We start from the raw sequence: 25,966 nt of genomic DNA, 5'->3' as shown, positions 1-25,966 counted from the left end.
TTGAGACCAAATACAAAGTTCTGGATAATTAAATGTCAGGTTAAGTAAAAAACAAGGCCAACAGCTAACAGGAGGGACCCACAACATTTTGGGAACTGAAGGCAAGGATGGACGTTGCTGTGCTAATGTCAATATGTACTAAGACTGTGGAACAGTTGCAGGATTTCACCCTTACACCTCAGCAATGCTAGTTTCCATCTTCTCCACTGTTAAATAGGCTCCTGTTCATGCCATTGCCCCTTGCTGGGTTCTGCCTTGCACAGATTACTTCTAGGCCCTTGCCCAAAAATATGGCCATAACGAGAATAGCTGAAGTTATTTGGGGTGGGGAGTTATTGCAGTGTCGCACAGCACCTTCAGTTCACGCACACCTTCATTTGCAAATAAAGTACAATGCAAAGTATTCTGCAGGTTGCTGGGTCCTGGGATGGAGCAGTCAATGAGATTCAAAAGGTACAAGAGCCATCTATCAAACCACTGGCAGCTTGCTCAGTGCAGGGTGGTGTCTGTAGGTCTGTTCAGACAAACTTCATCTGTATTCTAAGGTTTTATTCACAAAATTAAGGTTTTATTCACAAAGGTTATGAGCTGAATTACATAATAGTGTGACAGTTGCATTTTCAAAAAGTGCATTGTGTCAGTTCTTTTATTACACAATTACAAATTTATGCACGATACCAAGAATGTGACTGTTGTAAATTGCATTTTGTAAATATTTTCAGAGTATCAGATAACAGAGTCAAAGATCAGACTTAACTGTATATCACTTACCTTCATGGAAGCCTTTAACTCTGATGCATCATATTGTGGTACAGTCTTCATCAAGCCCAAAATTACTGTTTCAAGGTTACCAGACAGCGCATTCTTCAGAACATTTGCAAGCTCCTAGAAAATAAACACTTTACTGGAACACATGAATTACTCCAATGGACAGCATAAGTGTCATACTAAAGAAAGGATTATTTTAAGGTAAAACAGTCTCTGGACATTAAATGACATTTTTTTCTAAACTGATCTTTTCCTGCCTACATGTTCAGCACCAAGATTTCTCCATCTGTGTTTGGAGACCCAAGTTTGAAAACCACCAAGATGCTGTTTAGGAACAGAAAAAAACACTGAAAGCTCTCTACATTCTCACTAGGCCCACTCAGCACATTCAGATATGCTGTCGCAACATTATACATATGAATATTCTAGTGTGTGTACATATATAAACTAGAGACAGTTTATCATCAAACAGGAAGATTCCATATAGCTAAATCAAAGACTTATTATACCAAAAGACTGCAGCCTCAAGAATTCAATGACGTATTAAAAAGATGTCAAGTTCATAGGTTTGGTGAAAAAGCTAAAGAAATTTTGACTATGCAGGGTCTTGATACCTCCAGACCCCATATCATCCAATTCCTTTTTGGGAGGTACGGATTGAAGGGCTAAATTTAAATTAAAAGGAGAAACAGGCATGAAGTTGGGGATAAAAAAAACTTTAGTTTCATAGGTGTGTACTAGGCTAATGGCCCTGCAGCCTTTACAAGCCTAGCCCATAGGATTACCCTGGCATCTTGCCACCTGAACTTAGTTCCCAGTGCCTCTGTTGAGTAGCCACTGGAGTGATCCCCAGGGTGAAATTTCTATTTCCCCATCCACTAAAGACTCTTGAGGCTTTCAAAAAAATCTACCCAAACAGCAAAGACCTCCAAGGCAGAAATGCACCATCTCCACTCCCCCTAAACAGTGTGCCACTCCACTCCCCCCTAAACAGTGTGCCACTCCACTCCCCCCTAAACAGTGTGCCACTCCACTCCCCCCTAAACAGTGTGCCACTCCACTCCCCCCTAAACAGTGTGCCACTCCACTCCCCCCTAAACAGTGTGCCACTCAAAGCCTCTAAGGCAGAACAGCATACTCAGCACACCTAGTCATAGGTGACTATAGTGAGGCACACTGTCCCACTCACTAGGTTGAAGAAGGAGGAAGTAACAGCCAGCTGCCTGTCAGGTGCCAGGATCTGCCACAACGCACTTACTCTGGTCCCTCAACAGGTACAAATATGACTCTCTTGACATTGTACATGTGGGTGTGAATGACCAGAGATGTACCTCCCTGGACTACATAAGACATGGAAGAGCACTTGGATTATGTAGCCTAGGCAGGATCCTACCATCACCCAGAATACCACAGTACAAGCAGAAAGGGACTTCAACAATTAGTTTCTGGTCTCATTCTAAGGGGATCCAGTATCTGTCTACCTGGGATAACATGATTGACTGACTTCTATGCTTTGGCAGAGATGGCCTGCATCTGTCACCCCAGGGCTTCTGGATACAGGCCAAGGCTCTTCCGACACCTATAGTACCTTTTTTAGGTGATTTTCCAAAGACCAAATTACCACTGTAACAGCTACAAACCTGAGTGTCATGCTGCTAAACTCAATCACAAAATGCATTCATTCACTGGAATCACTCCTTAAAATGGAGAACTTCAACATTTGTGCTGCAATAAACTTGGTTCAAAGCAGCAGAAAGCACCCCTGCACTACCAGGCTACAACTCCTTGCACACCTTTTGGCCCCAGAACTTGGACTGAAGCTCCAAAGGTAGTGGCGTTTCCATATTCATAAAGGATGCACACACCTCCAGACTGGTAGCCCAACATAACGCATCAGACACACTTTAGGTGCAGCCAACATTGGGTAAGACAGCGATTCAGGTTGTAGCCTGCTAGAGGTCCCAACCATGTCCCAAGACTCACACTCCACATTTCTAAGCACCCTGGAGAATATTAGGGTCCAACCTAACACTCCCATACTGGGCAACTTCAACTACCCCTCCATTAACTGGGAAAGCTACTCTTGTACCAATTACACTTGCCCAACATTTCTTGGAATTCATTAATTCCAATGCCCTGGACAAGCTCGTTCTTACCCCCATTAGAGGTAGCAACATCTTGACCTGGTCATTACTAACATGGGCGACCAGTGCTCTACACCAATAGTCAACTTCCCCCCTGGTTAGATCCAACTACAAACTAATCACCTTGGAAATCTACATTCTCCCATCCCACCCACCCCCCGCAAAGGTAACCACCATGAAAAACTCCTCCTCCAAAGCTAACTTTGGGCTCCTAAAGAGAGGTGGCTAACTTCACAGCATCCATGCAAATGGAGAATAGTTGCATGACCACAGAATCCTATACCAATGCACTGTACAAACATGTACACAATTGCATGGATCTCGCCATACGTAATGGAACCAGGACGCTCTCCTCCCAAAAAAAAAAGGCCAATCTAGTGGTCCCCTGCCATACGTTTTACAACAGGAGGAAACTGATGTGGAATAAGGAAGCCCCCAAGATTGGAAAACTCCCTCATCAGCCTCAACAAAAAGTTGAGATCCCTCAAATCCTCTAAAGCTAGCTATGAAAACAGAATTGCAGCAGATAGTAAAGACAACCACAAGGCCTTCTAGATTTATGTAAAGAACCTCCACAGCAATACACAGACTTGCTTTGAGCTACTACACAATGGTACCTCCTATACTGAGCCAACAGATATTGCCAATATACTGGCAGATTCAGTGCCAACTTTACCACCCCCCCCACAGGACCAATCACAATGCCAGTAGATTGCCAGGCACCCAGTATTACTGCTGCACAGATTAAAACAGCACTGTCCAAGGCCAAGAATATAGCTTCTATGGGACCTGACATATCCCTGGCTAGTGTTCTACATGAACTACAGAGTGAATTGGCACCTCATCTGTGTGCCCTGTTCAGTCACCGCCTCCCCTCTGGTGTTGTCCCTACCGAATGGTGCACTGCTGCAGTCATCCTCCTCCACAAAGGAGTGACTACAGACCCTGAGAACCATCTCCCCATTAGCCTGATGAGCCTGATGTGCAAAGCTATGGAATGCATCATGGAACTAAAACAAGGATATAGGGAATTGTAAACTACGGATCCCACACAGTTTGGTTTTGTGAAGGGTTGATATGTCTGCTCAACCTGGTCAACCTCCTTTGAGTCAGTCACCACAGCTGTGGATGAAGGCAAGGTGGTTCAATACAGCCTACCTTTATCTGGTCAAGGCCTTTGATACCATTCCCCACTCAGGAATCATAGAAAAACTCACCAAGCTAGGCATCAAACCCCTATATCACTAGGTGGGTTGCAAACTGGCTCAGAGAGCCCACAGTGTGAAAGTAGCCAACTCAAATCAGACTGACCAGTCACGAGCGGAGTCCCATAGGGTTTTGGCTCTGGGTACTCTCCAGTTTGGAATCTACTTCTCTGAAGACCAGGCCAATACAAAGGGAGCTTGCAAGTTGGGAGCTGCTATACAGGTAAAACTCACCCATGTTTCAAAACAAGAGGGATATTCTAAGCAAAGAATTTCAAACTTAGTTTGGTTTCATTTATACAAATGTAGGATTGCCCATGTAGTAAGTGATGGTTTAATAATAATAAAAAAAAAAACCCAAAACACCTTTAAGAAAAAAAGGCAGGAATTGAATAGTTTATGCAATGTTGCTTAGATTATATGACATATAGTAATATGCAAAGTAGGCTTGTTATGTTAACTATATAGTTGGATTACTTTTATAGGAATGCAAGTTTGCCTGTGTTACAAGTAACCGTTCAATAAAGGTGCTTTAAAAAAGGGAATTCTAATGCCTCTTTAGATTCACAGTAGTTTGATTTTCTGTCTTCACCTTAGGTACAGGTCTAATGGAGAGCACTGCTGCAGTCTTTCAGGCCTTTGAGCCCTTTAAATTTCATTCTGAGGAATCTTTATACATTAAGATGCATCAGATAGCATGTCAGTACATTATAGAATGCGGTATTCTACAACTGGTCTGATGCTGTACACAGACAGTACCTCCCTGTCATGGCTCGACCCCACAGATGACCATGTAGCAACTCCATATACTTTGCAGACAACAGTGGCTACATGGTATCAAATACGATGAGACTTTGGAATCCTTGTAGAGGACAACTTAACTTTTGGTTCTAATCTATTATTGTGGTGAGTGTGTGAGGTTGTCAAACAGAATGCTGTAATTTACATTGAAGGTATGGTCAGCTCTACTTTATTGTTCATGTGCAATGTTAACTACCACTGGAAGGGAGATGGTCTCAGTGGGATTTAGAAAAAGTGTTCCCTACTTTTGCACTCATCTGCTTATTTGGCGAGCCAGTTTTGACTCCTGGGAACGGTGAGTAAAGGCAGTTGCCCTAGGACACAACTTTGCAAAGAGGTGGGGAAAGCAGCTCTCCTATTCATACCAAATTGTACAGGACAGCCAATAGTGGAAGTTATTATGGCTTCATCTGCCTTCATATCCCAAAATGTATGTAATATTTTAGCTCGGGGCATGCTTGCTCATGTGGCAGTACCATGATCTCAAACCAATTTCACATACAGCTGCCATGGACAAATAGACTTGCATCTATAGCAGGATTCACAAAAACCTTGAAGACTCAGGTTTATCAAGAAGTTTGAGAATTCTTTCACCTTGCACAATATGCCTGCAAGGCTGAATGGTGCACATTACTGTGGTCTACAAAGGGCTTCCCAAGGATGTACATATTTAACACTGTTAAAAGCTCCTGGAATTGGATCCAGCTGGAGTATGACCTAAAAAAGGGCAGAGTAAACCATTTCTGTGGGATCATGCTGCTTGGTAGTGTGAAGTTGCATACAATTTACACCAAATTATTTTGGTGTATTAGCTAAATTGATTGGCTCCATTATGTGTGGTCATACTGTGGTCATCTGTGCTATCAGCAGTCATGGGGTAGTAAATCTGACAGCCACAGTTATGGTGATTAGTAATTCTACACCAAGCACAAATAGTCATAATGGACCTACTTCCAGGACATTTTACACACTGGAAATGGGAGACTTACCTCTGGATGCACTGCCTTTTCCACATATATTTGGTTTTATACACATACTGTGCAAAATTAGTGCATAGTTTTTGCTAATGTTGCAGTTGTGTTAGTTTCTTTCAGTGTGAGAAACTTTTGAAAGTTTTAAAACAAACATTAATTCATTAATAAATGTGGTATTGATGTGAAGTTAAGGTTATCACATGTTAAATCATAACAAATTCAATGTATAGGTGTGAGCGCAAAGCTATTTTAGTACACTAGATGTAGTTTGCCAAGACTGCTTACACTCTTGGACAAGTGCAAATGTCTCGCATGAAGGGGCTCATGGGCACCTTGGCCAGATACACATCTGGATGCTTTTTACTAGGAAACAGCCACTTCTTGCTTTTACTAGGTGGTTTACCAGTCTTTAAAACTTGTGTGCTTTTTGCACGATACAAAAACAAACTAAAGTCAACTGTCCACCAAGCTATTCCAAGAAAATTGAATATTGGCTGTCCCAGTTTATATTAGGTTTACTACACAGTAGCTCAAATGGCAAAGAAGCTGTATAGCTGTGCTAAAATCCAAAAAATGTAAATTAACATTAGTTTTAATAGGGTAAACCCAACTAAGTAGGGCTTTACTGACATGATTTTAGAAAGAAGCTAGACAAGCACTTAAGTTACACAGCTGCACATGCACACACACAGGATTCCAACAGTTTACATAAATGTTTGTACCTTCTATTCAGTCAGAAAGGGTACACTAAACTTTATGAATCTGGCCTTGTACGCAAATAAAACTCCTGCTCATCTGGCACGGACCATCACCTGCTGCGATCTACTCATTCTTTAGAGCTTTGTTACTCCACCCTGCTCCTTTTGAATATAACCAACTCTTTTGGTTATCATATACAACTTCCATGCTACAGTGAACTTTTCCCCCAATGGTATTTTCCTCATGTCTAAGCTTACACTGAACAAAAATAATTCAGTTCCCTTCAATCACAGCTCTATATACCCATTCCTCCCAGCCACTTCATCTTGGTACCCTCTTTGCTGCCTCTCCCAGTACGCAGTACTGTTGCTTTACCAGTGACCAAGCAGCAGCAGACTTTCTCTGAAGTGTATACCCAACTGAATTTAGTTCTAATAAATCTGTAGCCCATTTTCTAGGGCTCTCTTGCACCTTTACAAGACGGTCTCACCAACAGTTTCCTTGTGGGAATGTTCTAGAATGTGTTTACCAAGGAGGATGGAGGCTACAATGCAATCAAAAAAGGGAAATTGTACACCATTTTGAACATTTAGAAGGCATTGTCAATGCCTCTTCCTAAAGGTAATAAGGAGAGTAAAGTTATGAGAAGCTGTATAAAGTACAGAAGCAAGCACAGAAGAACAAGGACCCGTGTGGCATTTGCTGCCAAAAGCATGGATTCAAATGTGTGCCAAGAAAAGGTATACATTTACAGAAGAATTAGAAACTGTGTGTGTGTGTGTGTGTGTGTGTGTGTGTGTGTGTGTGTGTGTGTGTGTGTGTGTGTGTGTGTGTGTGTGTGTGTGTGTGTGTGTGTGTAAGGATTATGCATCTTCAGCAGACAAAAAAAATGTTTGGTTGAATTGTAAAGTAAAACATGAATTAACATTCAAATGCTTCAATGAATTCCAACTTTGAGCTTTTGGAATAATACTTCCTTAGTGAGGAACAGCTTTTGTGTTCTACTAGTGATAAAAAGTAGTAGAATTATGTTTACATGTGGATAAAGGGTCAGACTGGACAAGAGTCCGGTTAGATGACCAGGAATGGTCAACTGCACTAGACAATGGGCATGGCATCTTCCACACATGTATACTGGCACCATTAGTTTCAGACACAATAGATCTTGCTCAGTTTTCTGATGGGCATCTTTACAAATGCCAGCTCACTATAGAAGTTACTTTGTGTTTTAGTACAATCTTCAACATTAGGGAGGAAACAAACAAGCAATGTTGCATCTGCCTTTATGCTGCAAAGCAAGCTTTGCTAGCTTCTATGGAGGCAAGCATCTTTCAACCTAGGAAAGAGCCGCTATAGTTTTTGGGACCCTATCCCCCAAACCTCCTCCAAGATGGTAGTGGTGGTACCCTACTTCTGACCTTAGAGCTGGAAACCCAAAGTACAGTTGTGTACACTTACCATTAATGTAGATGTTGGAGTGTATTCACTGTTGCAGTCATTACATTATCTGCTTGCAGGTTGCCCTCAGTCAACCTTAAAGTCTTGGGTCCTGTGTCGGATGCTGTCCCTTCTTCCACGACATCAGGTAGTCATAGGTATAAAACATTCAGCAGACGCCATTACAGTTTCTTGCCCCAGATGTCAGGTGCCCCCAATGGAAAGCAATTAAACATAAAAGCACAAAAATATACCTCCAACAAAAAAGCAAATACACCAAAAAGGCTTAAGCATAGTAAAGGAAAGTAGAGGTATAGCCAAAAGAATTAGGGGGCTGGAGGGAGGGTAACAAGGACTGCAACAGTGAATACACTGACATCTACATTTATGGTAAGTGTTACACAACTGTACTATGTTTAGTGTTTCACTGTTGCAGTCATTACATTTGGGTAGATTACCAAAGCTATGGTTGGGAGGAGTTTAGATAGCATTAGGGCCAGCTATAAGGCCCTGCAAGACTGCAGTGACAAAGCCAGCTCTAGATTTAAGAGAAAATTAGCAAATTATGATGCTTGGTGAAAGCAAGTACAAAACTCCAGGTAGCAGCTTCTAGGATGTCCCTGGTAGGGATGCCTTTGAGAAAGGCTGTAGAGTATAGTTAGATGCAGCCCTTGTGGAGTGAGGTCTGATCCCCTGGGGGATAGGTTTTCCATGGTGCTTATAGCAGAAATTAATGCAATGGCTTATCCATTTAGAAATGGTTTGCTTTGACATAGCCTTCCCCTCTGCCCCTGCAGCAAATGCTACCAACAGTTGTTCGGATTTCCTTTGAGGCTTAGTCCTGTCCAAGTAGAATCTAAGAGTTCTGTGCACATCTAAGGAATGCAGTATCCGTTCCCCTTTATTCTGTGGATTGGGAAAGAAGGTTGGCAAATGAATGGACTGATTAAGTGCCACACTGGATATCACCTTGGGCATGAAGGATGGATTGGTTCTGAGTGACACCCTGTCCGCATGAAAGATGATGAAAGGCTCTACTGCAATAAGGGCCTGTAATTCAGATACTCTTCTAGCTGAAGTGATTGCTAAAAGGAAAGCTGTTCCAAGAAAGAAATTTTAAGCCTGCAGTAGCAGCTGGTTTGAAAGGAGGTAGAGTGAGTTTCTCCAAGACAAAGTTAAAGTCCCAGGCTGGGGTTGGAGCTCTCCTGGGTGGTCTCACATTTTCTGAGGAACTGCTTGAGCAGTGGATGAGAGAAGATGGGAGGTTCTGTGTTATGAGCTGAAATGGCTGAGGCGTGGATTTTAATGGAGGAAAAAAATACAGGCCATTGTGAAGCATCTCAGTTAAGTATTGTAAAACCAGAGGTAAATTGGACACTGCTGGGCTCATCCCTTGAGATGAGTTCCAGGCACAGAATCATTTCCATTTTTCAGCACAAGAACAGAATCTTTTCCATTTTTCAGCACAAGATTTTCTAGTACCAGGCCTCCTTGCCTCTAAAATGATATCCATCACAGGTTTGTTGAAGGATGTTAAAGGAGAGGCTAAGTAATTAGCCAGGCTGCAAGGTTCAGTGTTGGTAGCTGAGGGTGCAGAATCTGGTTCTCCTGCTGAGACAGCAGGGAAGGAGTCTGAAGCAGGTGCCCATGGAGATGACAGTGACACTGCACAGGAGGGGGTACCAGTGTTGGCACGGCCAGTCTGGAGCAATCAAAATCATCCTTGGTTTGTCCCATTTGACTTTTAGTAGTACTTTGGAGAGTAGAGGCAGACCGGGGAGGGGCATAGACTGAAGGCTTTTCCAGCTGAAGGGCAGTGCATCCACTTTCCAGGCTTGTGGGGAGTCCTTGTGCAAAATTTGTCCAATTGGTAGTTCTGGGGAGAGGTAAACAAATCTATATCTGGGCTTCCCCATTTGCTTGTCAACATGTTGAAAATCCTTGGTTCGTTTCCACTCGTGTGGGTCCATGAGGTTTCTGCTTAGTCCATCTGCCAGTGTATTTAATATTGCCTGGCAGGAATTGAGCTTGTAGGTGCACTTGGTAGCTCAAGGCTGTTTTCCACAATGCCATGGCTAGTCTGCAGAGGGGGTAAGAATGTGTACTCCCCTGCTTGTTTAATATACCACATAACATTGGTGTTGTCCAGCTTTACCATTAGTTGTCTTGGAAGAATCTGGTCCTTGAATGCTGTCAGAGCATTCTGTACAGCTAACATTTCTTTTTGATTGATATGCAGGTGCATTTGACTTTGGTTCCATTTGCCCTGAATGCACTTCCCTGTCAGGTGAGCCCCCCATGCATAGTCTGATGCAGCTGTTAGGGTTTGGGCGGCAGGGGGTGGTGTGAAAAAGGTAGTCCCTTGTTTTGGTGGCAGGCCTCTGCCCACCAAAGGAACTCTAGGCGTAAGCAAGGTATGATAGGCATCATTGTTTCTAGGTTTGAGAATGTTGACTCCATAGGCTTTTTAGATACTGCTTTCCTCATATGCAGTCTTGCATATGGAATTAGAAGAATGCAGGTGGCCATGAACCCCAAGGCTTGCAGTATTTGTCTTGCAGATAGCAGGGTTTTTGTGGCCACTCGTATGAAGCAAGTTGTCAAATGAATTTGCTTTTTTGGCGAGAGGCAAGCCATCTGGGAAGTTGTATTCAAGCTTGCTCCCAGGAATTATAATTTGACAGGGTACCAGTTGTGATTTTTCGTTTATGGTGTACCCCAGACAAGTTAGAAAGTACAGTTGTGTACACTTACCATAAATGTAGATGTTAGAGTGCATTAACTGTTGTAGTAATTACATTTGGGTAATCCTGCTGGCAGGTTGCCCTCAGTCGGCCTGAATTCCAAAGTCTTGGGTCCTGTGTCAGCTGTAGTCACCCCTTCCCTGACGTCAGGGGTATAAAAGCAGCAGCCGACACCTCTTGCCCCAGATGTCAGGTGCCCCCATAAAGGGTTCTCTATCTCAAGTAACATGCAGCAATACAAACTTTACCTTCATCCAAGAGCAAATATACCACATAGGTTCCATCAGAAGAAAAGGGGGGATGGCGGATGGGTAACCTGGACTGCAACAGTGAATACACACTCAACATCTACATTTATGGTAAGTGTACACAACTGTAATATGTTCTTCGTGTTTCACAGTTGCAGTCATTACATTTGGGTAGATTCCCAAAGCTACGGTTGGGAGGCTGGAGCTAAACAGCATTAGGAGCGGCTATGAGACCCTGCAGAACTGCAGTGACAAAGCCTGCCCTGGATTTGGGGTAGAGTGGCAGATGTCAGTGCTTTGTAAAAGGTGCGCATTGAACTCCAAGTAGCTGCCTAATTTCTTGGTTGGTACTCACCTGAAAAAGGCTGCTGAAGTGGCTGCAGCTCTGGTGGAATGTGGCATAATGCCCTTAGGCACTGGCTTGCCATGGCATAAGTAGCAGAAATGAATGCAGTGGCCCATCCACTTTGAAATGTCTGCTTTGAGATAGCCTTTCCTTGTGATCCTGCAGCATATGCCATTAGTAATTGCTCTCGTGATCCTGCAGCATATGCCACTAGTAATTGCTCTCGGCTTTCTGATAACTTTGGTTCTGTCCAAGTAGAATCTAAGCTGTCCGTGCATGTCCAAAGAATGCAGAATTCTTTCCCCCTTGTTCTGTGGATTTGGATAAAAGGTTGGCAGATTAATGGTTTGGTTAAGAGCCACACAGGACATCACTTTAGGCATAAATGTTGGGTTTGTCCTCAGGGAGACCCTGTCCGGATAAAAGGCTCCACAGCCATGAGTGCCTGTAGCTCTGAAACTCGTCTTGCAGAAGTTATTGCTAGGAGCAGAGCTGTTTTCCAAGATAAAAACTTATCAGCAGTAGCAGCTGGCTCAAAAGGAGGCAGGGTGAGTTTTTCCAAGACATAGTTGAGGTCCCATGCAGGCATTGGTGATCTCTTTGGGGGCCTTAAATTTGACTCCTCTGAGGTACTTCTTTAATAAGGGATGAGAAAAGATTGGTGGCTCTGTATTGTAATGAGCCGAAATGGCAGAGGCATAATAGATGAAAAAGATAGGCCTTTGTCCAGCATCTCAGTTAAGTATTGTAAAATCCGAGGAATATTTGGCACAGCTGTATCTGTTCCTTGTGCCTGGTTCCAAGCACAGAATCTCTTCCATTTTCCAGCCTAAGATTTTCTAGTACTAGGCCTTCTGGCTTCCAAAATGACATCCATCACAGCTTTGCTGAGAGGTGTGTTTTGTAGGACTACATTATCCGCCATGCTGCCAGGTTTAAAGTTCTGAGCTGGCTGTGCAGGATTTGATTGTTTTGCTGGGACAGTAGATGCAGTACTTGAGGTAGGGTCCAAGCAGGGCATTGAGACAAGCTCCTTAAAAATTGGGTACCAGTGCTTGCAGGACCAGTCTGGTGCAATCAGTATCATCTATGGCTTCTCCTGTCTGTCCTTTAGGAATACCTTGGGGAGGAGAGGCAGAGGGGGTCTGGGTGCAGTAGATAAGCCAAAGGGCAGTGCAGAGAATTGATAGCGCATTGAGCCAGCCTTGAATCTGAGGTATCTTCTGCATATTTGATTGGGACATGCAGGTATGCCTCTTTTAGGTCTAAAGTTACAAGCCAAGCGTTCTTGCCCAGCATGGGCAGTAGCTGCTGCAAAGCAAACATTTTGAATTTTGGTATATCCAGTATTCAGAATCGATAGGTCCAGTATTGGCCTCCAGGCTTTGCCCCGTCTGGGTACCAAGAACAGTCTTGTAAAATCCTTGTCCCTGCTCTTGCTCTGGCACTTGAATGGCCCTCATGTCCAGAGACTTGTGCCTCTGCCCATTGATTTTTTGGCAGATCTGGCCAGCCGTTTGCCTTTGGCAGGGTATGGAAATGGAACTTGTAGCCTTGTGACATATTTAGAACCCACTTGTCCTGGGTTATGATGTGCCAATTTTAAAAGTGCTAACTTTCCCCCTAAAGGTGCTGCCAGGAAATAAGTGCTTGGTGCAGGCAGGGGGAAGTCATTGGGACTGTTTCCTGTAAGGGTGTGATTTGTCTTCTCCACTTTTGTAGGTAGAAGCCACCCCATTGCTTTGACCTGTATGAACCTTGTGCCTGGGATCTGCCTCTAGGGCATCTGGGACTGCCCCTTTGAGGTCTGTCAGACACAGGAAAGGACCAGTTCTTTGTTGGCCAGTGTCTACTAAACCTAGGTGGCTGTACTTGTAAGAAATTTTTGACCCTTTGCATAGATTTAGCCTTGTCCTCCATTTTCTTTAACACCTCTTCTGCCTTAACACACAAAGAATCATGCTGTAAAGGTGCATCTAATAATTTAACTTTAACATGATCAGGCAGATTTTGTTCCTTTAACCAAGCATGCCTTCTAATTACAGAACCTGTAACTGCGGCCCTGCAGGAGGCCTATAAAGAATCAAAACCACATTGCAAAGTATGCTTTCCAACTTGCTTAACTGCATGCAAAATATCCTGCATTTCCTTGTTTTCTGCACATTTGAGTTTAACATTTTCTGTTTAAGCAATGCCAAGACAGGTTGCTGATATTTGAGCATATGAAACTGACAGTTTAAGGCCCTTATAGCCAAGGTAGCAGATGTGTAAACCCCCCCTCCCCCATCTATCCAGTGCCCTAGAATCCCTGTCAGAAGGGGTAGGGTTTTTTGCAGCGGAAGCCTCTTTGGAATTCAGGCCAACTGAGGGCAACCTGCCAGCAGGATTACCTAAATGTAATGACTGCAACAGTGAAACAAAGAACATCCCTTTTTACAAAGGCCAGATGATTCAAAAGTATGTCCTGGCTTTCTGCCCGAATTAGACAATTGTCCAGGTATGGGTATATTTGAATATTTCTTTGCCTGCAAACTGCAATAACTGGAGCTAGACACTTTGTGAATACCCTGGGCGCAGTAGATAAGCCAAAGGGCAGTGCAGAGAACTGAGTGCACATAGCCTGCTTTGAAGCGTAGGCATCTTCAGCAAGATTCCCCGATTGGGATGTGCAGGTATGCTTCTTTTAAAATCTAGTGTTGCCAACCAAGCATCTTTGCCTAGCATAGGAAGCAATTGGAGATTCCAAAATGCAAGATGCTGACTCTAGGTGTTTAGACAGGTCCAGGATAGGACGCCATAAATCCTGGGTACCAGGAAAAGTCTAGAGTAGAAACCTTGTCCCTCTTCCTCTTCTGGTACCGGTTGGATATGCCCCCATGCTTAAGAGAGAAAAGTACTTGTTTTTGCGCTCTGCCCACTCATTTGGGGGTAGGTCCGACCATCCACTTGGTGTTGGCAACGTGTGGAAGTGAAATCTGTATCCCTGGGGCACTATATTTAAAACTCATTTGTCCTGGGTAATGAGTTCCTAATTCTTTGCATGAAGAGCAATCTTTCCCCCCAAAAGGGGCAGTCAGATAAGTGCTTGGAAATTTTAAAAGAAAGTAACAGACAGTTTACCATTGGGGGGGTCTTATTCCCAGACTTGGAAGTGGAGGCCCCCCACTGCTTAGTTCTGAGAGTCCCTTGGGACTGAGAGCTGGGTTTTTTGCTGTGTCCGAGTTTGGCTTGAGAAGACCTGGAAGGGGCTGGAAAGGACCAATTTTTAGAGGGCCAGTGCCTACTAAATCTAGGAGGCTGAACTTGTAAAAAATCTTTACCAGTTTGCATAGATTTAGCTTTATCTTCCATCTTTAAGAACTTCCTCAGCCTTGTTGCCAAACAGGTGGTCCTGATTTATAGGAGCATCCAACAATTTAGCTTTAACATGATCAGGCAAAGATTGCTCCTCAAGCCAAGCAGGTCTTCTGAGCACAGACCCAGTAACAGCAGCCCTGCAAGAGGCCTCTAATGAATCAAAACCACATTGCAAAGTAGGTTTTCCAACTTGTTCGGCAGAATGCATTAAATCCTGTAATTCTTTAAATTTTCCACACAGTCAGGAATCAACATAATTTTCTGTTTAAGCAGTCCAATAACGTGTTGCTGATATTTTAACATATGAAACTGGCAGTTTAAAGCCCTAATGGCCAAGGTTGCAGAAGTGTAAACCTTCTTACCCCATCTATCCAGTGCCCTGGAATCTTCATCAGAAGGGGTAGGATTTTTAGCAGTAGAAGCCTTAATGCCCTTGGGCCCCTGTGAAATAGTCTCTGGATCTGCAATAGGATTTTTGAAAAGGAACTTGTGGGACTCTGGGACCCTGTAGTATGCATCAGGTTTTCTGTGAGCAGGAGGCGGGGAATCAGGGGCCAAACTAGATTCTGAGAAAGCATCACCAACAATGTCCAGTACAGGAGGAATAGCTAAAGGTCTATGCTGAGGTAGGAGAAGGAAATCTCCAAGCCTCTTTTTTGAATCGGTAATCCTGGCTTTCCCCAGTGGAAATGCTCCCTTATAGAATGTAAGGTTTCCCAAAAGAAAAAATCCTCAGGAGGGGAAGCAGAGGGAATAGAGTCCTCCATCAGAATCCTCATAAGTAGGTAAGGATTCATAATCAACCTCAGTCCTAGGCCTCTTGGAAGGGGGGGGGGGGGTTGGCTACCCCTGATAGTTATTAGATCTTCAGCCATTCTTATCATTTGTTTTTTAGGCATAGAGGCCTGAGCATGTGGCCTGGGCGGCGCCGTTTAGACATGGATAGAGATTTAGGCCCAAGTAATGAAGGAGGCGTCTATTTAATATGCAAGTCCATAGGCCTGAATACACCCTCAGAAGCCGGTGCCTGCACAGTGGCTCTGGACCCATCCAAGGTAGACATATCCACGGGTTCCATAGTTGAAGCATCTCGTGACATACCGGACTCCGAATGGGTCTCAGTAGAGGCCTGCGAAACAGAAGTAGCAGGCATCAGGGGCAGCAAAAGTGCCTCACTGAGTACCGGCAAACTGGTGACTGGCTTAGAACTGTTGTTGGCAGTTTTGGACCTCGGTGGCCTGTCTTTATCTTTGTGTTTTTTCGGAATCCCGGTAGTCGGATGGCTAACAGACGACATTTCTGGATAATTAAACAGAGAACCGAAATATTTTAGAGGCAAAAATATACAGATGACTAATAGTGCACTGATTAAATAAAGCACAAAACAGACAGCAAGGTACGTTGTGGTCAGGGCCTAGGCAAGGAATACAGTATGAATGAAAATCTTTTGAGGTATTTGCTTTCCACAAGTAATGCAACTATTAACTTTTACTGACATCGGTAAGAAGCAAGAAAAAGTTTCCCCAACAGGGTACTTGACTTCGGTTCTGAAACTCTAAAACGAAAATTTCAGGAGTCTGCCGACCAGCACTTGTGAACTGCTACTGCTTCGGGCACCACATGGCAAGAAAGACTGATGTAATGGCATCGGCTGCATGTTTTATACCCCTGATGACCTGACGTCATGAAAGAAGGGACAGCAACCGACACAGGACCCAAGACTTTGTTAATCAGGCCGACTGAGGGCAGCCTGCAAGCAGATTACCCAAATGTAATGACTGCAACAGTGAAACACAAAGATCAACTAATCTTTCTAATGTTAGTCACATGGCAATCTCCTAGCCAAGTGCAATATTACATCTACAAGTATGATCTCAAACACAAACGTGATGCTCAGTTGCCAAGACCTGTAACAAGACAGCAAAATATCTGGAGGGCCTACATTTAATATCTCCATGACTAGGCAAGTTATTAGGCTAACTGCACTTTGTGGGCCATGGCCTAGCCAATTTACCTCCTAGGCACACTGTACAAGGTTTGATTCTTCCTTTTGAAAGGGAAACAACTTACCCTTGTATCATATCCTCAACCCCTTTGGGAGCTTTTACAAAACTTTCTTTCCAGATTTAGCATTGTTCACTTCAAGGCAAAGATTTCTCTTTAAATGAAAGGAGCATTACTATGAGAGGAAACTTATGAGCAAACTTGTCTGCAAAAGTGGTGAAGCTGCTGGACAGATCAACACTTTCATTTCAAAACTGTATGACAAATCGATGTTCCTTTCAGCATGCATTTTTTATCCAGTATGTATGCAATAAACCCTGAAAGCATGAAATGCTAGTCTGAATTAGAATATTTGGGGTTATACAACCATAAAGCTGGTAATGCACCTTGTGACAAACTCCATGACTGTGAATCCATGATGGCTGTTCTAACTCTTTCAGGAGCTTAGAAATCTGAATGGTTCCCATTTGTGTACAAAGTAGACCACAGAACTAAAAATCACAATTTGTGTTCTAGTATTTTGGCAGTAGACCAACCAAGTGCTTTTTTTTCTTTTTAAAATTTTACCTGGAACACACCATCTCCCAAATCATTAAAAAATGCACAGGGTGTGGTATCCCTTATTAACACAGGTACTGCCTCCACCATCTATAGGTGTGTTCCACTTGCCAAGGTACATTGCCAAGGTACATTGCCAAAATTACACTGCCCAAACCAACCTCTAAACATACAGGATTCAAAAACCAAAGTCATAGCCTGTTCAAGTACAGACAGACTTGAAAACAGTGGTATGAGATATATGGCAAATAGCTCATTTTTTAAAAGAAACTTAGAGCAAAACTTGCATTCATTCTCCACTGAAGGTCCACTTTACTACCTAATGTGCTATATATTAAACTGCTCCAACTGGCTGTTGGCCAATCCTGTGACCTTGTCCCATGAACACCCGGCTTGCAGAGCAGGAAAGCAATGTGAAGTGGGTTGCCCATACTAATGGTTCCTCAGTTCTGCACAGGTCATCCTCAACAAGCACACTCAATTCCCCAAGCATGTGAAATAGCTTCCCTGGTCTCCAGCAGAGAAGGGCTTCATCTCTCTGCATACCCACAACTCTATACCAGTGTTAAGACTATTAGTCCCCTGTACCCACTACATATATACATCTACATGTACTCTCACACATCCAAAGATGCCCTGTACAATTTTATTTTAAACACACTGCATGTGTATCCTGCGAGGGACTGGCACTCTTGTTCAGAACTGGCTCAGTGTCTAGTACCATCAAGAAAGGCTCTGGCTCACCTAAGACAGGAGCATCAGACCAAATAACCTCAGGGCAAACATTTGAAAAAAAAAAAAAAAGTGAATAGTAGAAACTGTTCCCAAGGTTGGTGGTCATCCAGCATGGGGGACATAGCTTTTCAGAGAAAGTTTTCACAGGGGTACTACTAGGCATTAAATAGCACCAGGATTATCCAATATTGAAAAGATAAAGATAATGCCGAGTTAGTCATCCTCCCACTGACTTGCAAGTCTCACCAGTTCCAGGCATATATGCCATAGTGTGATCTTCCCATGTAAAGACATGGCAGTTTAGACATGCATTTGAACAAGTTCAAATTATGGCAAGTTTGTGGTAGTTTGTATATGCAATAATGTGAATATGGTAAAGTGTAAAATAATGGCAGCTTGGAAATGCAGTGTGAAAATGCTAACCCATGACATATGAAATGCTCCTGGCTAACTGCTCCCAATCATACCTCTCAACCGGGAAACATCAAAAATGTGGACAAGGCCCATGAAAAATGGGTACAAATCTGTATGCTGATTAGCATCTAATTTGCATAATTAGATAACCCCACCCACTAATGGAATTGTGAGATACCAACTTTCAAATGCAAACTGAAGGACAACCAAAATATGGCACCAGAGTCCCCTGCAGCCATTCCAATGTCCCACTGCCTGGCTATTGCGTCCCATTTACCATAAAAACTAGTGTGTGCATACTGCTTTACTTCTACAATGATTTGGATTTTATTTTTACATTTTACAGCACAACAATGCACAAATAGAAATCTGGTAAACAAAGCAATAGTCTCACAATGAATAGACTTTGCATTAAACCTTCTCTTCCCTTGAAACTCACATTCACTGAAACAGCACTGAAACCCACACCACATCCAAAGAAAATGCATCAGGCCAGTGGTGGATAAAGATTACCTTTGAGCAGTTTTCAAATCATACACAAAACAAACGTGATCTTTTCTTTGATACACCTTCCTGACTTTAAATCATATTCCTTGTATAATACAGCACACTTGAGTGCATTTTACATTTATTGTTTGCTACAGTACAATCTACTGGAAAAAATGTTCAATGAAACAAAATGCATGAACCAGTAAATGACAAAACTGCCCAAAACTGCCCAATTTAGAACATTTCCATCATAAGTCTACTTCCACACCCACACTATAAATAGAATGACAGTGTAAGCTATAGGAATCTTGCACAGCTTCATACTTTTCAAATTTTTTTTGGGGGGGGGGGGGGGGGGACTATGCCAAATCAGCAGCTTCCTGAAAAATAGGAAGACTGACACTTAATGGCCATCATTTAGTGAATTCATTTCTCACCATGGCTCTTAATCTCTTAGCACAAAAAAACCTGGACAAAGTGAATAACGGGGGAATACAACTTCAGTTCTCACTATAGCTCAACTCTTTAGCACAAAAAAACATGGGCAAAGCTCACAAGTGGTGGCGGCTAGGGATTTTAGGCTTTTTTTTACCCTGTACTCGAGGTACAGGGTTGAGACAGAGTACCTCTAGCCCCCAGGTGTATTAAATGTTGGGGGGGGGGTCCGCGCGCACACTCACTTGCAGAGTTAAGCCAGATTCCCTTTGGAGTCTTCATGCCACAGAGTTAGTCAGATTCTCCGAAGGTTCCATCTTCCTGACCCTTCCAAATGTACATTATCCCTGCAGCAGAGTTGGTCCTAATGCTGCTCCCGCTTGCAAGTAGCAGAGTTAGTCCTAATTCTGCAGAGTTAGTGCTGCAACGGCAGTTCCCACTCACATTTGAGTAGCCAGGCCAGCCGGAAATGCGCAAGCTTCCCGAGCTCAATTCCAACAGGCTGGCAGCCCCGAGGGAGCTGACGTCATTGCACATGTGACTTTTTCTTTTGTTTAACTTCCACACTGTTAGAGCTGATGAGCTCGGACAGTGCGGAAATTCAACAAGAGAAAAATCGGAAATGAAGGGGTGCCACTCTGGAATCATGGCACCCTTTCATTTGAACCCTAAAACTCAAAAAAAAAAAAAAAAGTAATTTGGCACGGTTGGGAGGTATACTCCTATTGCCCAAACTCCTCTGGAGGCATTGCATGCAGATTCTGCTATAATTTCCCCCGACAACAGTAGGAACTCTCCTGGGTCTCCAGCAACGCAAGGCCATCCCTGAATTAATACTGGTAATGTCACAAACATGTACTACCTCTGTACTTGTCAGACAACCTTTTATTTTAAACACAATTTTGAAAATGTACAGTGCTGCAAGGCACAGAATTATGGGCAAATTTTATTACTATCAAAACACTGATGCCATACCCTGCCCACAGAACAGTGTTAAAGCAAACATTGGAAATTCTCTTCAGAATGTTATACAGCGAGTGCGGGCAATTACTGGCAGTTTTAAACAGACTACAAAGTTTTAATCTACAAATCACCGGAGTAAGATATTTCCCACCTTCCTCCAAAGAACCACGTTAACATTCAGCACAACATGAGGTTTCCATAGACACCACCACAATCAGAACAGAAGTAAAACACTCAAAGGTGAGCAAAAAATACTTGAAGCACTTAAGCTTGCCCACAGGATATTAAGTTTACATTTCCTGTAGTTATTTTTAGACCGCTATCATACTAGAAAAATGAAAATAGTTTGTTGTAGCACAACCCATGTTGCACTATGCAAGAACACAGGAAGTACTATATACCAGCAGCAACTTGTGCAAAAACACTGCAAGGTCATATTCACACAAATTATACATATGCTGTACTACTACTTTTAGAATTCTAAATTATATTTTCTTTAATACTGAGAACCATCATTCTTAGCAACCAAATATGCCTTAAACAGATACTAAAAATACAATGCACAAATCTCAGCAATTACTCTCGAGAGCATAAACAACTTCAGACAACTCTCTCCATTGCTGTCCTCCTAATGGAAGGTTTCCATTCACTTAAGACTAGAGGAAGTAGCTAGGCTACAGTTTTACAGCAAAGCCTGAATAGGTAGAGGCAGAAGCAAAACCCTTAAGAACCCTCTTTAAGTATGCCTATTCTAGCACTTTGTTAACCTGCACCAATTCTTAACCGTCGACACTGCTTCATTCTAAACTCCCTGACCACCTGTAATGTGGTAGAAAACTCCTAGGACTGCCATTAAGATGGCTGGTATGCCAGCCCATTACATGACATTCACATACAATGTATGCAGTCAATTCAGATCACCTCCCCTAGTTGAATGTCTGATGCAGAAGAAAAGAGCACTACCTGGGGAAAACAAGGGTGTCACCAGGTTTACTGTGCAAAAGTTAACAGAATCTACACGATTAATTGAAAACTGTAAAATCTTTGCACTGGTATATGGGACTCTGCAACAGTCAATGAGCAAGCAGTAAATATGTGAAGACAGCAGAGACTTTTCCATAGTGTTCCAATGTAAAGGTTCAATGGAGAACAAGTGGTGGGAGGTAAAGAAATGTGAAGTACAAAAGGAGACAAAGACACTCCCAAGCTCAAAAGGTTACTTCCTGTGAAGCTTACAAGCTCAAAAGTTTATACCAACTTGCAGTCAAAGGGTGAAGAAACTTTGAAGCTTCATCCCTTAATACCCAAACAAGAACTCATGGTCTGCCATTATCCAACTGTTTAGTCTATTAAGACTGCAGGGCAATTAGACATTCAGAGGAAGTTTATTCTAAAGGCAGAACACTGCAGTTATGCAGTCAATTTTGGGGTCTTTCAAGCTGGTCTTGAGAGAATGCAAAGATAGGTCTAAAGTATGGGGAAAAATAGTTGTGTAAAATCTTACCATAACCATAGTTGTCCTCTTCCATGTTGCAGTATTCTTGGTGTGGGATTTTCCACCTCGGGTGACCCCGTATGCAGCTCCTATACAAAAGCTTCAGCTTGGCTGTTGCAGTTGCGTGGGACGTCACACACAGGTCCATAAACCAGGGACCTTAAATGTGATGTTTGCACACACAGACCTCAGAACTTTTAAGCCCAGCTGGACAGGAGTAAGTAGAATAGCCAGGGATGTCATAGGATGAAGGAGCCATTTTGTGGTTAAATTGGTCACAGGGTAGGGTATAGCCCCCATGAGACCCAAGACAAAGTAATGAGTGAGAAAAAGGATAAGTGGGTTAGGTGAGTGGGAAGGAATACAGCAACATGGAAGAGGATGACATCTATAAGATTTCACACAACTATTCTATGTCCTTCTCTTCCTATGTTGCAGTATTCTTGGTGTGGGGGAGTACCACAGCTTAGGAGGGAGGTAGAAGGTAGAAGAAGCTGATGCCACAAAGCCCTGCAGAATTGCTCTGGCAAATCCTGCATTTTCTGGAGACATTGTCTAACTTGTAGTGTTTGGTGAAAGTGTGAATGGTGGACCATGTGGCTACTTCTAGTATGGATGCAGTGTCCAGGCCTTGGAGGCTGCCGCTGCCCTGGTAGAGTGAGCTTAACTCCCTGTGGGAGTTTTGCCATGGTGTGAACAACATAGGCAAATAGCTTTTCTAATCCAACATGTGATGGTTTGGAGATCGCCTTGCCCAGGGCCCTGGGGTGGAAGGAAACAGCCGATTGGATTTTCTTACGGAGTTTGTTTTGTCTACAGATTTTGTTTCATCTAGGTAAAGCCTTAGCAGTTTGTGTACATCCAGGTAGTGGAGTATTCTCTCACTTTCAAAGGTGGGAGAGGGGTAGAAGGTGGGTAGATTTGGGAATAAAGGGTTAGTTCTTAGTGTTACCCTGTCTTTGTGGAAAGTACTGTATGAAGGGCAGGCCATTAGGGCCTGTAATTCAGACACCCTTCTTGGTGAAGTTATGGCCACTAGCAGGACTGTCTTACCATGTGCACATTGCAGAGTAGCCGTACTAGCAGGTTCAAATAGAGACTTTTTCCAGGATGAAGTTCAGGTCCCAGGGTGGTGGGATGGGTTTTCTTGCTGGTCTGATGTGAAAGACCCCTTTTAAGAATAGCTTCACATCACGCCTGCCTAGTAGGAGAGGGTCTTGTGGCAGGCTGAGATTGCTGAAAGGTGGACTTCACTGAAGAGTAAGAAAGCCCCCTCCTTTACTAGTTGACACATATGCAAGAACAGGGGGGGGGGGGGGTTCTGCAATACATGGATCCCTGCCCTTGCCCAGACACCATTTTGAAAATCTCTCCCCATTTAGCAAAGTAAGATTTTCTTGCAGGTTTCCTGGCCTCCCTCAGGACTGAAAGCATGTCCTCAGAGAAGAAGTGTGCCTGAAGGGAATTAGAAGTTCATCACCCATAGTGTCTGTGACATCTGAAAGTGTGGGTGGATGAGGGTTCCGTGTCAGAAGGTCCACCTTGTGGGGTAACTTCTGATTGCCATTGGCTAGACTAAGAAGGGGGAACCAGTGCTGCATTGGCCAGTAGGTCACCAACAAGATTTTTGGTTAGTCTGATTTTCAGGAGGACTTTTTGAATTAATGGGAAGGGAGGAAAGGCATATAGAAACCTTCCCACTAGCTTGGAGAGTAGACTCATTCAGCATTTCATGGAGGGGTAGTAGTCTTGGAGCAGAATGTCTGCAGTTGTTTGTTCTGGGTGGAGGCAAACCTCTACAAGGTGTGCCTCACCAGTGTACAATATCTAGAAATACTTTCCTGTTCAGCATCCATTTGTGAATTGGACAGATGTTCTGCTGAGAAGGTCCGCTTGTTTGTTGTCCTGTGAGGGGATGTTTGTTACCTGCAGGGACAAGTGTTGTGAGGCTAGGTCCCAGATTAGTAAGGTTAGTCTGCAAAGGTGGTACACTTTTGTCCTTCCTTGCTTGAAGTACCACAACTGTGGTGTTGTCTATTTGGAGAACACCTAGTTGTAGTCGTGGAAGTAAGGCTTTCAGTACCAGGACTGCTGTCACTTCCCTCATGTTGAGGTGTTTGTTCTTTAAGGAAGAGTGCCACTTTGCTTGAACCCTGTAGTTTGCCATTGTGGCTCCCCATCCGCAGTCTGAAGCATCTGTATGCATGAACTGGTTTGGGGTGGGTTACTGCAGAGGAAGGTCTGGGTTCAGCTCTGACTGTAGGCAGGGCAAGAGAGTGATTTCTTGCTCTAGAGGATGTTGGTGCTGTGACCACACTTCGTATGTGCATTCTGGCTAGTGGTAACATGGGAATGGTGGCCGCCATTAGGCCCAGGGCTTGTAGGAATGGCTTTGCAGTTAACTGCTGGGTCTGAAGAAGGGCTTTGAAGTGGGAAGACAGGGAGCGGACCTTGCCCTGGGGAAGAAAAGCTTTCATTATGTCTGTCTTGATCCTGCAAATCAAAAATGTTTTGTCTTGTTCTGGGGTCAAGGAGGATTTTGGAAGTTGAGGGTGAACCCCAGTCTTTGGAGTAGGCACATGGTGAACCCTAGATGGATTAACAGGGTTTCCTTGCAGTCTGCTATGATCAGGATGTCATCCAGGTAGGGGTAGATCTGAATCCCTTGTGTTCTGCAATCGGCTATGGCAGGTGCCAAGCATTTTGTGAACACTCTGGGAGCAGTGGACAAACCAAAGGGCAATGCAGTAAGTTGGAGTGAGAGGTGGTTCCAGAAAAGCATAGGAACTTCTGGTGGGAAGGCTGAATGGGTATATGCAGATAAGCTTCTTTCAGGTCTATATTACAACAAAGTAAAAACAAGTTTGAAAGTTGTAATATCGAACCCTAAAGTCAGAAAGTTGAAAATAGTGAAGCCATGGCACAGACTTTTTTTCCCCTGGGGGGATGGTGGGCTAGTTTTACAAATGTTGTTTCTACTGATGTACTACACATTCTCTGAAAGAAACTTGCAGTGTCAAATTGCTGAGAAAAAACATTTCTCACAAGGAACAGTCTTGCAAGTTTCAGTTCCTGGCCAAGTTACTCCTCCCATCTCCCCTCCTTCAGTCAGCTAGTGTCTCACATTTCCAGCTTGGCTAGATTCAACTATTTAGTCAGCTTTATATGAGACTAGACATAAAAAAAAATCACAGCCTGGTGTGCCACTAAATCTGTTCCCTTGTATGTCTCTTCACTTCTTGAATAGCATTTCCCAAGGGAAGAAAAAAGTCCAGAGTTTAGGCCAATCTATCCATTTTTTAATGTGTGCACAGTAAAACATTCAACTTGTAATGCATTTTGGTTGCTGACATGGTTATCTTTACATATTTAGTAATCTTATAGCATAACCTGAACTTATGGTATTCGATAAATTTTTTACAACAGTTCCCAGTTTCTCAATGACCTCCCAAGCCTCTGATGTGACCTAGTACTTTTTCTTACTATTGCTTTATGTAGTTTGTCTTGGTTGTATACTTGTAGCATGTTTCTCATCCTCTCAGCAACAGACTCCTGGAGAAAACTTCCAAAGCAGATACTTGTATTGAAAAAGAGTACCAGCAGCTGTAGCAGTGATACCATACTCAAACAATGCACTCATTAGTACTGACAAACACAGGAGAATATGTATGTCTGAATCAAGCAGTGATGAAATTGCTAGCTACTTCACGGAGCACAATTTTACTCTTAAACTCTCCATTTCATAATGCATAAAATTTGCACCGCACTTACAAAGGCACACCTCCACCTTCCAGAAATACAGCTACCCACACCCACACAACAAACCAAACCAAATTTAAGGCTTTTCCCACCTCTCTGCAAAACACTGCTGGAATGACTTTAGCAAACAAATGAAAACGATTGATGGGTGTTGGTTCAGGACTCCCATCCATATCGCTCAACAGTATACATTTTAGCAGAAAGTCCAGATTTTGTCCATTTTTCATAAAATTGCAGTTTTCTGTCAAATCATTGAACACTGAAGTCAGAAAATTATGACAGGCATTTGATTTTCAGACTTCATATCCTTAAGAAAATTCACTCTGATGCAAAACCTGTTAACTTTCTAAGTCTGCAAGAGCAATATCTATAAATTGTCCTATTTTTGGGC

The 25,966-nt window shown here is 43.1% G+C and overlaps 1 protein-coding gene across 1 annotated transcript in view; it reads right to left on the bottom strand.

Annotated features, from left to right (window-relative positions):
* Positions 1-25,966, bottom strand: part of ANXA2 (annexin A2) — a 301,172-nt gene that overhangs the window by 257,952 nt on the left and 17,254 nt on the right. Inside the window, exon 3 of the mRNA XM_044076313.1 lies at positions 772-885. Within this exon, the coding sequence (XP_043932248.1) occupies positions 772-885 (114 nt within the window). The remainder of the gene's footprint in view (positions 1-771; positions 886-25,966) is intronic.

Source organism: Protopterus annectens, chromosome 7.part0, assembly GCF_019279795.1.
Source record: "Protopterus annectens isolate FY-2018-M chromosome 7.part0, PAN1.0, whole genome shotgun sequence".
Classification (NCBI taxonomy): domain Eukaryota; kingdom Metazoa; phylum Chordata; order Ceratodontiformes; family Protopteridae; genus Protopterus; species Protopterus annectens.
Note: the sequence above shows the minus strand (reverse complement) of the source record. Positions and strands in the feature narration are given on the sequence as shown.